This window comes from Rhyacophila brunnea, unplaced genomic scaffold (genome assembly GCF_057557595.1).
Source record: "Rhyacophila brunnea isolate RB1 unplaced genomic scaffold, BYU_Rbru_1.0 scaffold_2, whole genome shotgun sequence".
NCBI lineage: Eukaryota > Metazoa > Arthropoda > Insecta > Trichoptera > Rhyacophilidae > Rhyacophila > Rhyacophila brunnea.
The window spans coordinates 5,477,450-5,490,935 of NW_028232859.1; the positions used below are offsets into that span (position 1 = coordinate 5,477,450).

The 13,486-nt window shown below is 32.7% G+C and overlaps 1 protein-coding gene across 1 annotated transcript; it reads right to left on the minus strand.

Moving 5' to 3' along the window:
* Positions 1–6,609: 6,609 nt before the first annotated feature.
* On the minus strand, positions 6,610–8,545 carry LOC147071734 (uncharacterized). The gene is made up of 2 exons (XM_085947063.1): positions 8,172–8,545; positions 6,610–7,899 (listed from the first exon to the last, which is right to left on the minus strand). Exons 1-2 carry the CDS (start codon positions 8,349–8,351, stop codon positions 6,799–6,801), a joined length of 1,281 nt encoding a protein of 426 aa, XP_085803189.1. The 5' UTR covers positions 8,352–8,545; the 3' UTR covers positions 6,610–6,798.
* Between the last annotated feature and the right edge of the window lie 4,941 nt (positions 8,546–13,486).

Genomic DNA, 13,486 nt, shown 5'->3' on the forward strand with positions numbered 1-13,486 from the left:
TTCTAAAATATAGCATGGAAACCTATTATTTATTAGCTTATCAAACTTGGTAGCGTTTCCCAGTTTATTGGTTATAACTCAGCCACGGCTACCTGACAATACAATGGATCAATATACAAAATCTGAGGCATCTAAGACCGACAAGTTACACTTAATATGGTCAAAACTCAAATTCTATCAAAAAATATGTACATATTCTATAATATGAAAAAATGTTCTAATAACTCACCAAAACTGATTACTTACAGTGATATAAGCACAGACCAGATTAATAAGATATAAATGGTAAAGCCAGATGCACTATATTAGTTAACGGTCAGGCCATAAAACCCAGGAATTAAAAAGCTTGCCGAGCAAGGCTTGAACAAAAACGTTCCATAAGTGCGAGTGAGAAAGTATTCGGCACCATTATAACCTCTGCGAAATGCTTGAGAATGATAAAAGGTTTACAGATGTGTAAGATTTTTTGTTATGGTGTAGTCGTGAAATCTTAGTTTGTCTCATAGCTAACCATCGATAAATCGCGAGCGCGTGTTGCTAAAATTGCTATTTTTTGTGTTAAATATTTAGTTAGTGGTAAATATATTTAGTTAATTCAGTAGAAAAGATGGTTGTGTGTGTTGTATTAAAATGTGGTAGCCGTACTGACAAGCAAGAAGATGGTACCTATTACGTTTTATAGGTAAGTTGATACAAGTTCGTGATAATCTATTTGTATATTATTATATATTTTAATATCGAGTGACTTAGTTTTTTTTTTTTAAATAACTTAAATTATGGATATCTTTACCTAATTTTTGCATTTTGACCGGTTAAAAATACTATATAAAGTAAAAAAAATAGAAAATTATATATTAATTCTGAGCGTCTAGTGCAGTGGTCGGCAAACCATGGCTCGTGAGCCACATGCGGTTCTTTGGTCCCTAGAGTAAGTATTTGATAAAAACATGGAAAAGCTATGATTTTTCTATTATTTAGGTATTAATATATTACAAAAAAAAAATATGATTATACAATTTTAATTTATGATTAGGATCTACAAAAAATCTTAAAACATAGGTATATCATCTACGATTATTTTTTAAAACAGTTTTTTTCAATTATCTCAGAATATGACTCAAACCACATAGAAGGTATTTACAATGCAGGGACGGATGTCCAATTTTAATATTGCATAATATATTGCAAAAATGAGTTTATCAGCTAATAGAAATAGGCATTCTAATTTGAAAATAAAATATGAGGTGCACTTTGATTAAATTAACTTACTGTCAAGTATTGATGAGAAAACATTGTTTTAATTAAAATAAAACACAATACATATGCAGTGACGTCCTTAGACAAAATGCCGTCCCTGGACAGCGCCAAAATGCCGCCACATTTTTTTATACAGTATTTTTCATCATCCGCGAACGTGTCGTTTCTGGTCACCAAGGACGTCGAAGGGCAACGGAAGTAAACTAGACATCGCGAACCCGACAAAAAAATACAGTCCTGTTAAACCTTTTATGTTAATTAATACATTTTGTTTCCAACAAGTGAGCTGAATTTTTAATGGAAAGATATTTTCGTTATTACTAAGTTTAAGTAGGTAGCTATTTCTATATATACTTTGGTACTGTTACTGTACTATACTTTATATATTATCCTAGATTTGCCGCCCTTCGAGTAACTGCCGCCCCCAAGCGACGCTCAATCTGCCTACCCCCACGGGACGTCACTGTACATATGCATGTACTGCTCATTCCACACCATAATATAGTAACAACTAGAATCGGTATAGTTTAGTATGTAAGTGTTTTTTACTTTTGTTTTAAACTTTAATTAATGATTCTAGTGTAGGTACATGTTCTATAACAGATAATTATCTCTAGAAAAGTCTGTAAATTTACAATATCGGCACAAAAGCTCATGGTGAACTGTGATATGATTGTAATGTTATATTAAACTTATACCACGTAGGTATTTTATTTAATCTTCACTTCAGAGTGAAAATTTACTTTTTTATATAATATTCGGACCTCTTGCAAAATTTAGATATTACGTTTATCATGCAAATTAATTTAAAAAATGTAGCTCCCATACTGAAAAATATTGAGGAACCATGGTCCACACTATTTCGAGTAGTAAGGCGTTGGTCTAGAATGAACGCCGTCGACTGCATACAGTATTAGCTGATGCCCAGGCGCAGCTGCTGTCGTTTTTATGGTCACTCTTCGATAGGGCAGATTATTCTTTTGCACACACTATCAGTTTATATAAAACATAAGACAGAACACGCTTGCAAGGTGCGCGGCCCCTCTCAGAGGCTCTGAGTTAATTTGGATATTTTCGTACATTCTCGGTAATATTCGACATGATCATGCCCAAAAATAGGAATTGTTCCAATTCACAATTCAAAGGTGACTTTTCACGATCGCCCCGTGGCAGATGTTAGGGCCAGACAGTTAGCTTGAGTTTATGCCAATGTAATTTGAACTTAAGTAGCAAACCAATTCTTAAAATTACTGAATATAACTGCATACAAACAATTCATACACTTTACTAAAACCATTGAACTTGGATAACATCTGAAAATGTAAAAGATAAAATAGTGAAATGACAAAAATATATAAAATGGTTGATAAAAATTTCTTTATTTTAACAGTAACAATATTAATTTTATACATAATTTCAGATTTAATTGGCTCTGTGCACAGCTTTTAATGTAATAAGATAACACACTCTTGATCGCGATAAATTGTAGAGCGAGATAGACAGTTCAGACGGCTAACTCATTGTAATTGTTACAATAAGTGCTAATATTCCGATACTTTCCTACCCTAGTTAGCTGTTGTAGAGGCCGAAAACAGTTTTGTGTATAGAATAGATGCACGGTCCAAAACTGACGCTACACATGAGAGAACAAGAGAAGTGCGTTGTATACGCAGTCGTCCTCAGGGTCTCTCGGGGTGCGCTTGTCATATGTGTCATTTTGAAACTGAATTAACAAAGCCTAATATGTAGACAGATAACATTGGGTTCATTTTTGATACCGGCATTTGACAGAATGTGTAGAGCTGGCATTTTACTAAAACACTTTCATCTTTATATTTTCATTAAACATTGTGCTATAAATATTATTTACGGGGTCTTCTAGTAGTCGAGGTTGTCCCAGTAATTTATTTCAGGAAAATCAGTTTTAAATAAAATACGAATTATTAATAAACCAAATATATTTCACTACGAACATCATATCAGTATGGTGATCTACGTGATACCAAATTTGTTCATATGGTGAGAAACCACAGTGAGACTTTTGATGAAATCTTCCATTATAAAATTAAGTCTCGTCAACGATAATAATTGGACCACAGCATGTATTTATAAATAAATGTTAACTGCTAGTGAAATCTTTATACTTATAAAAAGGCTAAATTGAATAAAGTTCCATTATCCCGATTTTATTAGGTAGCTATTCAAAAAGAGCCAACGCTTTTAAAGCCAAGACAATGATGGCATCAAGAATTTCAGGGGAGGAGGAAAACTGGACTTTCTACATAACGTAACAATAATAATAATTATTAATTCATGAGATAACAAAAAAGAGTTGAGAGGTAGAAAATAAGGGTAATACTTGTTGGGAAGAATTAAAACAAGAGGATTTATTGTTTCAATAAAATTTTATTGAAATCTTAATCAAGTGTTAACTGTTTCACATAAAAAAATATTATGCAGAAAAAGAACACGATGTGGCAAAATGTAACCCCACCAGCAGAACAGGCCGCACTCATTCTTAATTAAGGCCATGACTACACACATTCACCGACACGACGTCTATAAACGTCGTATTCTGTGAGATGTGATGACAGGACGTCCATTGACGTCCTCTACTGTGGAACGGAATTTTATGGCTACGGCCGTTTGTTGTAGCTTAACCACTGGGAAATGCCAATAGAAATGACATATTTCAAAAAAATACTACCTTATTTAGATTTTTGTTGATAATGCAAAAACTCTGCGCTTTCATGCAGTCGCAATTGATAAAGACAAAGCATGTTATAGATCTCTTTATCAAGAAAAGAAAAAAAGGGTGGTATTCAACTATCTCTTGACAAGTTTATAAAGGAAACACCCGATTGTAATCAATATGCCTCATTAACTTTATTATACCTATTGATAAATAAATATTTTAACATACACTTGTTGATGTTTTTTTTTTACATTGCTCTACTTTCGTACTTTCAACATTTGTACACATTTTCAGGAACCAATTTACGTACAGAAGTCGAGGGCTGCTTGTACATGAAAGTGTTTTCGATAGCTCTCACAACTACTTCCACATACATTTAGTTACCAATGCCTTTGACTAGTGATCAAAAATCTCATCAAAAAATTTCATCGTAGATTCTCACCATTATTCCAATAAACGTTTACAACTCTAGATTGTTCTATTAATTTATATTGCACAAAAGTCATTTGTTACTTAACATCTCCAGGTTCACAAAAAAGTATAATGTATGCACCCTAACCCATGGATGTTCACGGGACGATGAAAGACAGGATACAAGAAATCAATTTAAACATCATTTTCATCATGCATGACTCAGTCAATGGTATTGATCAATCATTTATTTTTACATAAGGGGAAGTTGTTGACCGTATTGCCGCAAAAGTTTATCCTGACTATCGACAAAACATATTCCATATTATGATATTATATTATTACCAGGCAAAGTTTAACAGCTGACGTCGATTAAAATTCGATAAACAAGATGATTTACTTCTATTTATTATTAACCTGTTGACCAAACTTTTTATTACAGATGGCAGATGCGGACATTCGACACCTTCCGGGGACCATGGCAAATGAGGCCGGAAGAGGTGCACTTTTTAATTTCCGTATTGATGTAATAAAAAGAATCAAAATAATAAATGGTGACATGTAATGATGATTCATGCCTTTCAGATTCAGCGATTGCAGTCATATAAGATAGGATAAGTATATGCTCAGAATATCAGTCCTATGCGACATTTCTTTTACCACGGGAAAACTCGTCTATAAATCGCAGTTCTCATTTCCCAATGAATACGACAAAATATTCATCAGAATCACCACCGCCTTGCGCTACAAAGAATTTTCCAGGGTTTTTGCAAGGCGGTTTCATAGGCCCTGGCCGAATTCAAATTAGCAATACCCGATGCGGGTAGAGGAATAGTTTTCAATAAGGCATATTTCTCAGCCTAGCATCAAGTCGAGCAGTTTGCGTGCCAAAGTCCTTAAGGCCGTACATCAGTTGAGGCATGGTCTAAAAAGATCGTTGCTAGGCGATGCGCGGATTGCGGGTCGCGGGTGCAAATGACGGCTGTCAAACGAAATATTATTTGTCATATAAATCCAACATACGTCCATTTTATGTTCTGTTTATTGTTCTATTAGTAACAATAATAATATATTCATTGACATGTTTTCTTTTTAAAGTAAATGGGTAACGTTTTTAGTCATCTTTACACGATTTAAGAATTAATTGGCCCGTCGCCATCACAAAGCAAAGTGACGTGTTTCTAGCTCGACGTTCTCTCACTGAATGCGAGCGAGTCCAAAATTTCGTCACGCCTACAGTTGAAAATTATTTGCAGTTTCACTGATGCGTCACCTTAAAGAAACCTTGATAGTAAATGCAAGGTATCCATAAAGGCATCTAGAAAAAAAAAAAACCAGTATCATTCGGTAAAAAAGGAGAAGATAAAATAACATCAGTCAATCTTGTAAAACTCATAAAACCCATTTTAATCAAATAATTTTAATTGAATAAACCTATGTATTTGATTTTTGATAAATTTCACTTAAAACAAAAACCTGAAAAAAAATGTTTGGACTTGTGAGGTTTACGAAATAGATAAACAATATTTGAGCAGGCCTTAATATTGTATTTTATTTTGGGGGTGCTATGTATTGAACTTTGACTGATTATAGTGTATCAAAACATGGTTGTGAAAACACAACAGCAGCCATCCAAAAAACTGAACATTCTCCCAGTCTTCCCCCCTCCCTTCTGTTTTTACATTACATATTATAAGCTATTACATCACAGCCATGACTTTTAAATACGTCTATAGCAATCCCAAACTTTCTGTATTTAAGTAGAGTAGGTATACGTTTAATAACTTTGCACTTTTTTTGCACGTTTGACTACACTGATACACCTCTTTGCCTGATTACCTGCATAAAGTTAAATTAAATGACATTCACTTGTATTAATAATAAATAAACATTGTAACCGTGTCCTGCCATATTATTTTACCCTATGAAATTATAAATAATTTTCTGTATTTTAATGAAAAAAGATGATGAAGACATAAGGGAGAGCAGTTTAATCAGATGTTGACCTGGTTTTAGCAATATAATATAGGTATTATATCTGTAATAAAAAAATTATACATGTGTAAAATATTTTGTAAAAATATGATTTTTTTTTTAAATAAATAAATAAATATTTTTAGAAAGAATATATTACATCATTTTCATCCTAGAGCCGGAGTGAAAAGTTATGAAGCATAATACTCTAAATTGAATATAAAATATATTCATATTTGTTTAACAAATAATATAATCTTTTATTTATTTTTAACAACAATAATTTTAGGCAACACATGTGACAGTTACACAATACCCATTAAAATAATGTTACATCAGTAAAACCTATCTCTAGGCGTGAGAAACATAAACACAATCTTATTTCATATGCAAAAATTAACCCTCAAAGAGATTGTCGAGATGATTGTTATCTGAGTTGAATGGCTATTTTGACTGAAACATTACATGGGATAACAAATGTTCATTCCGACTTGGAAGGTCGTTGTATTTATATCGCCATTAATATGCTTAAGTTTGTGAACTTTCAGATTGCTACTATATTTAGATATGTAACTACATTGATCGCACGCGTATGGTGACTCGATGCCATGCACAATCTTATGTCGCTTCAAATGACGCAAATGCTTGCAGGTGTAATTGCATACGTCACACGAAAACGTGTTACTAGCCTCATGGATGACTTTATGTTGCTTCAAGTTGCTCAGCTGTTTGCACTGATAATTGCAAATGTCGCAGGCGAAAGGTTTTATCGTATCGTGATCCATTTTGTGTAATTTTAACGCACTCAAATGTTTACTACGGTAATCACATTCTGAGCAAGCGAAAGGTTTGAAATCAGAATGTTTCAATCTATGTGTTTTTAGCGTGCTCAAATGTCGGCAAGTGTAATGACAGACATTGCATGCAAACGGTTTCGCATCTTCGTGGACTCTTTTGTGCTGTTTTAAATGACGCAGTTGTTTCGATGTGTAGCTGCACATTTCACATGCATACGGTTTTGCATCATCATGATACAGTTTGTGCGTTTTTAAGTTTCCTATTCGTTTGCAAGTGTAATCGCACTGGTCACAGGCAAACGGGCGTGCATCATCGTGTACCTGTTTGTGGATATTTAGCAACCTCAATTTTTTACATCTGTAATCACACAAATCACAATAAAATGGCTTGTCATCAGGATCTGACGGCTGCGGTCTGTAGTAGACGGTGTCGGAACCGATGATACCTTGGCCATAGTTTATTTGTCTGCCTAGAGCGCCTAGAGCACCGAGGGCATACGGGTAATTGAGTTTGATGATATCAACATACGATTGGGAGCTACTGGTTGGAGTGATTTCTTGATTTATACCGGGAACTGTTATCGATACTTCGGGCGATTGCAATTCTGAATGGTGGTTTCGCAAATCAGATACAGGTTTATTTTCTCGTTTAAACTGGGAACTCGGGCTTCCAGTAGTGAAATTAAGCGTACACTGATCATCCGGTTGTGGGAGGAGGGAATATGTACTTTCCACTTTCAGACGCAGTACCGGTGTTGTGCTACACTGCAAAAAAGAAAGAAGAATGTCATTATTAATGATATAGATACTTCACTAGTAAAATTGAAATAGTCCCAAATGAAAAACTAAAAACAAACGTATTAGGTTTGATTTGCCTTAGGAATATGATAGTCTCATCTGAAACACCTGTATTTTTAAAGGGTAGAATCAAAACATCATTCAAAAAAGTAAGCTACATTTCCAAGTAAGTAATCGTGGTGCCTAAATCTATGATGTATGAGAGAATGTGGGACAATAGAACAAGAAAAACAACTTACATCTTGGCTTCGATTCCATGTCTTCTCATTCTTAATTATTTTATTAAACTGATTTACACCACTTTCTCGATAGTTGCTATCATCTTTATTTGAATTTGACGGTGTTTCTGAATCAGAGAAGGATTCTTCAGGTTCCTGTTTGATTTCAGAAGTTACCTGTAGTTCACTTTTGATATCCATATTAAATATTTTTTAAGTATTTAATTACTAATAAGTTGATTATCTGTATTCCATTATGAAGGCTCGCCTAATTTATTAAATATACTTATCTAGAACGTAACATCGTATTGAATTAAAACAGTATAAAGTTGTTGTATTAAATATTTAATAGCTTTCAATTATTTATTTGGAAACGAGTTAAACGTCAAACGTCCGATAATCAATAAATAATAAAAATTTAACTAGGTACACAGTGTTGCCATATTTTGAAAGTGGAATTATCGTACAGTGCTTTCAAAATTATAGTATTTCGGCAAAAAGTATAGTACGCGTTGAGTGACCAATAATTTTCTGCATTTTCAAAAAATTAAACGTGGGGTAATTATAAACGTCTTGTTTTTTTTAGACAAAATTCAAATGTTAAGTCAGTGGTTTGCAAACTTTATGTTACTACGCCTCCCTTTAAAAAAAATCTAATCTAGGCGCCTCCCCCCCTTATTTCATTAAATAATACAGACACCTTTTTAAATAGTCAACAAAGGTGCCTACTTACGAATACAAAAATGAAAAAAAAATAAACTACTTACATTAATTTTTGACGAATGTGCTTGTTTATTAGCACAATCAATTTCAATAGTAGTCAATCCAAATTCATCTTCGTTCATTGACAAAAATGGATTCTATTATGGACCCCACATCCCGAAGCGGACCCCCCAGGTCAGGATTTTTTTAACCACATATATAAAATATTTAATAGTTCTGAAATAAAGCAGACTTTTTTTTGCTATTAATAAAATAATGTGAAAAGTGCATTAGCAAACTAACCAAGAACTCTGACGTAGAAATCATTTAAAAATAATGGAGACATGGCGAACTTTATTTTTTGTCATTTTGATTTCCTAAGCTCCATTTTTTTATGAATGCCTTCACTTTGTCGTTTTAAATCAGTGAATGCATTAGTGGTCCTTAGATTGATTTATTCACTCAATTTTTTTTAAATTTCAACCAACTAGACAAGTTTAAGGCCTATGGGTTCATTCGTAAGAATCAAATTTGACGTAAGAGCCACAACAAAATAGCAATACGCGGAGCGCGCATAAAAAAACAAAGTGTCTCTGGGAGTAGGTACGAAATCAGAGGTTTTAAAAGTGTTGAATTAATAATATTTTTTTTCCTAACAAATTTTATAAACATTTTTGTGGTAGGTAGAATAAATTATAAGAATAAAAATAGTAGACCTCCAAATAAGAACCTCATATTATTGATATGCTGAATTTGTGAAGTGACACCTTTTCTTGAACCTATCATATTGTGGGTTCAAATTCAAATATTTTTCAAAAAAAAATCTAATACTTATGTATGTTTCTGAGGTGTTTCAAATTGGTATATTATTTATATATATCGGTGTGTATGAATACAAAAGTTATTCATTTTTTCATGAGCTCACATTACAAATTATAAGTTTAAAACATTCACAAGATGCATAAAAGATTTCTGTTATTATTGCGTTTTTATTGAATTATAAAAACATGACTCATAAAAGAAAGCAATTCAATGAATATTTACAACTTTTTACAATTTTTTTTAAATTTATTACGCAACAATCAAGATTTAAGAAACCATTATTATAATAACGTGTATTTGACGGCAGTACGTTTTGGTCACCGCGGAGGATTTCGGAACATTAGTGTGTATAGAAAATTAATAATTGGTTCTTTAATTAGTGTACAGGCTTAACGGTATGTAATGTATTAGAATAACTATTATAAATTATTATTTTTTATTATTTTTTATTTTTTTTTCTTTTCTATTGATAGCATCTAATATAATTATGATATTGAGGGTTTCTTATATCCATCGACCGTGTTAGTCTAGGATCAATGAGTTCAGGCAATATACAATTCATATAAATCTTGTCAGTTGTGATGTAAAGAGTAATATTGTTTTTATTATTCAATGAACTAGGTTCTTACCTCAATATATTTTTTACTTGTGTTAAATAATTACTAATAAATGCCTAAGGTGATTCCATTCAATTCAACTCGGCATTAAATATATTAAATTCTAATGGATTTAAGTTTTGTACTATTTCATTTGAGTCGTTTTATGCGATCCTGGTTTCGCCTTTCGACATCGTCAGGCACTATGCGCACTCATCAAATACACACTGACAACGAAAGCAGCTAATTCTCACTTAACAATAAATTAATACAATAAAGTAAGGTAAAAACTTTAACACCTACCTATTAAGTCAAAGTGCACAATGAAAAAATTAACAAACAATTAATTATGAATAGTTGAATTGTGGCAGTATGAAAAAAAAAAGATTTTACCACAAACCATCTGAAAAATACATACATCATAAAACATATTACGTGATTTTCTGCCCCAAAACACTTATTTTATTATTATTTTGACGATTAGGAAAATTATGACACATGTTTCAGTGGCCATTACTATGACAGCATTCGAAAACGTATTTTACTTTAAATTTTCTACAAATTTACTATTTGTGACATAAACCACTTAAGATCGATAATAAATAGACCTTGAAAAATAATATTATTTTGTTTCTATTGATAATGCCAATAAACATACTCCTGGATACGTCCCTTTGAAAATAACAAAACATGGCGACCCAGGTACATAAAAACTGTATTAAGTACATGCAAAGTTTTTCAAATCGTTTAAAGCCCAACCAAGTAGGTATTTATCAAAATAATTAAAGTCCACCTATATTTTATCTAAACTGCTCAAGTCCAAAATATTTTTTTTTATAAATGTTGCACCGAACGAATACCTTTAGGACTTCTTTGTAGACACCGTGGTTATAAGATTCAATTATCTTACAATATCTCACATGCTGCAACCATTTGTATTACAAGATAATAAATAATATACGAGGGTGGGTCAATAAGTCCTTAGAAAAGCCGACAGGTGGCGAGACTAGTACTGTAAACGGTTTGTTTTCATGCAGCGGCACTACCGATTCAGTATGCTGCGAAGTTTCAATCAGATTGGTCGGGTTGTTGTGTGTTTCTCGTACATTTAAAAAAAAAATTTGCTTGTTTACAAAAATGGAGAAAATTGAGTTTAGAGCTGTTATTAAACATTTTAATATAAAAGGGTTAACAGCAAAGGAAATAAAAAATGAGTTGGATTTAGTTCACGGCATATCTGCTCCTTCACTTGCAACTATTTATAACTGGTTAAATGAATTTAAACGTGGTCGTACATCAACAAAGGATGAACCACGCTCAGGACGTCCTGTAGAGGTGACTACACCAGAAATGATCAATAAAATCCACGATATGGTGTTAAGTGACCGAAGATTAAAGTTGAGTGAGATAATTGAGGTTACAGGGATCTCAAAAGGTAGCGTCATTTCTATTTTACATGACAAATTGGGCATGAAAAAAATTTCTGCAAGATGGGTGCCGCGTTTGCTCACAGTCGACAATAAACGCAATAGGGTGGTGGCCTCTAAAGCCCTGTTGTCGCTCATGCAACGCAATCCGGATGAATTTTTTCGTCGCTTTGTGACTGTAGATGAAACATGGATACACCACTATACTCCCGAGACGAAAGAACAGTCAAAGCAGTGGATTGCGAAAGGCGAACCATGTCCAAAGAATGCGAAAACCGTAAAATCAGCTGGTAAGGTTATGGCTACTGTATTTTGGGATGCACGTGGAATTATTTTCGTTGACTATTTGGAAAAAGGAAAAACAATAACAGGGGATTATTATGCATCTTTATTGGACCAGCTAAAAAACAAAATTGAAGAAAAACGGCCTCATTTAAACAGGAAATAAATCCTTTTTCATCAGGACAATTCCCGTGTTCACACATGTTTACGATCAATGGCTAAAATTGAAGAATTGAAGTTCGAATTGGTCGACCACCCACCGTATTCGCCAGATTTAGCCCCCAGTGACTTTTTCCTTTTCCCAAACTTAAAAAAAAGGCTAAGTGGACAACGTTTTTTTTTCAAATGAAGAAGTCATCGATCGGACAAATGCTTATTTTGAGGACCTTCCGAAAACTTATTTTTCTGACGGTTTAAAAAAAATTGAGAAACGTCTAACCAAGTGTATTGAGCTCCAAGGAGATTATGTTGAGAAATAAAAAAAAAATACAAAAATAAAAACTGTTTTAATGCTTTTTTCTAAGGAATTATTGACCCACCCTCGTAATATAACTACATTTTTCTCAGTTTGACATTCACTGGTATTTTATGATGTTTGATTTGTCAACACAAATTATAACACCTGGTCTACGTCATGTGGTCTTGCCAATTTGATTGTTACTGCAATGCGAGTAAAGGTCATTTTTCTATGAGTTAAAATACTGTTCGCGACGGATAAAAATTTGGAAAAAAAAGACGTCCTCACCCGTTGAAATTTAGAAGCCTACTAAGGTTAGAAATGAGAAATTAGAAAAACTATATGGATTAATCGATCAAATGGTCTCTTTTTGTTAATTTTGCAAAATAATTATATATCTAAATTGTCTGAAAATAGGATAAATACATGAAAACGTACGACGTGTTTTGGTAATATAGCGTCACTAATTGTACCGAATTTATAGGGTTTTATTTATTTTTTCATTGTTAATTATTATTTATAGTATTACGGAAATGTTATATTATAATAAAAAAATATTTTTATTGTGCAGTATATATTATTTTGTGAGAAAAAATCATTCAAAATTGGCTGATGTATACTCAAACTAAAATGGCTTTAAAATCTTTATTTTTCTGAAATTAAAAAAAGTACTTGAGTTAATCAATGAAATGTATTGTTTTACCCATTTCTTTCATACAATATATACCTGCAAAACTATTATTAAGTTCAAAAATTCACTGTGGCGTGGCAGTCGTTTTGGCCAATTTCGAAAACAGGACCGACTATTTGTCATTTATTTTAAAAAGTAAAGCGAATCAGAAAATTTTAATGACACAAAAAGTGTTATTTGAATATTATTTATTAGATTTTAAATAAATAAAGTGTTTATTATGTGTCAATTCGTGTTAAACGTCCTTGCCATTTCCACGATTCTGAGAAGACAGGAAAAAACGGGTCCAATGGCCTTAACAACAAAATTATCGCTCCTAAACAAATTTGCCTCAACATTATGATTTGACCCTTTTATTT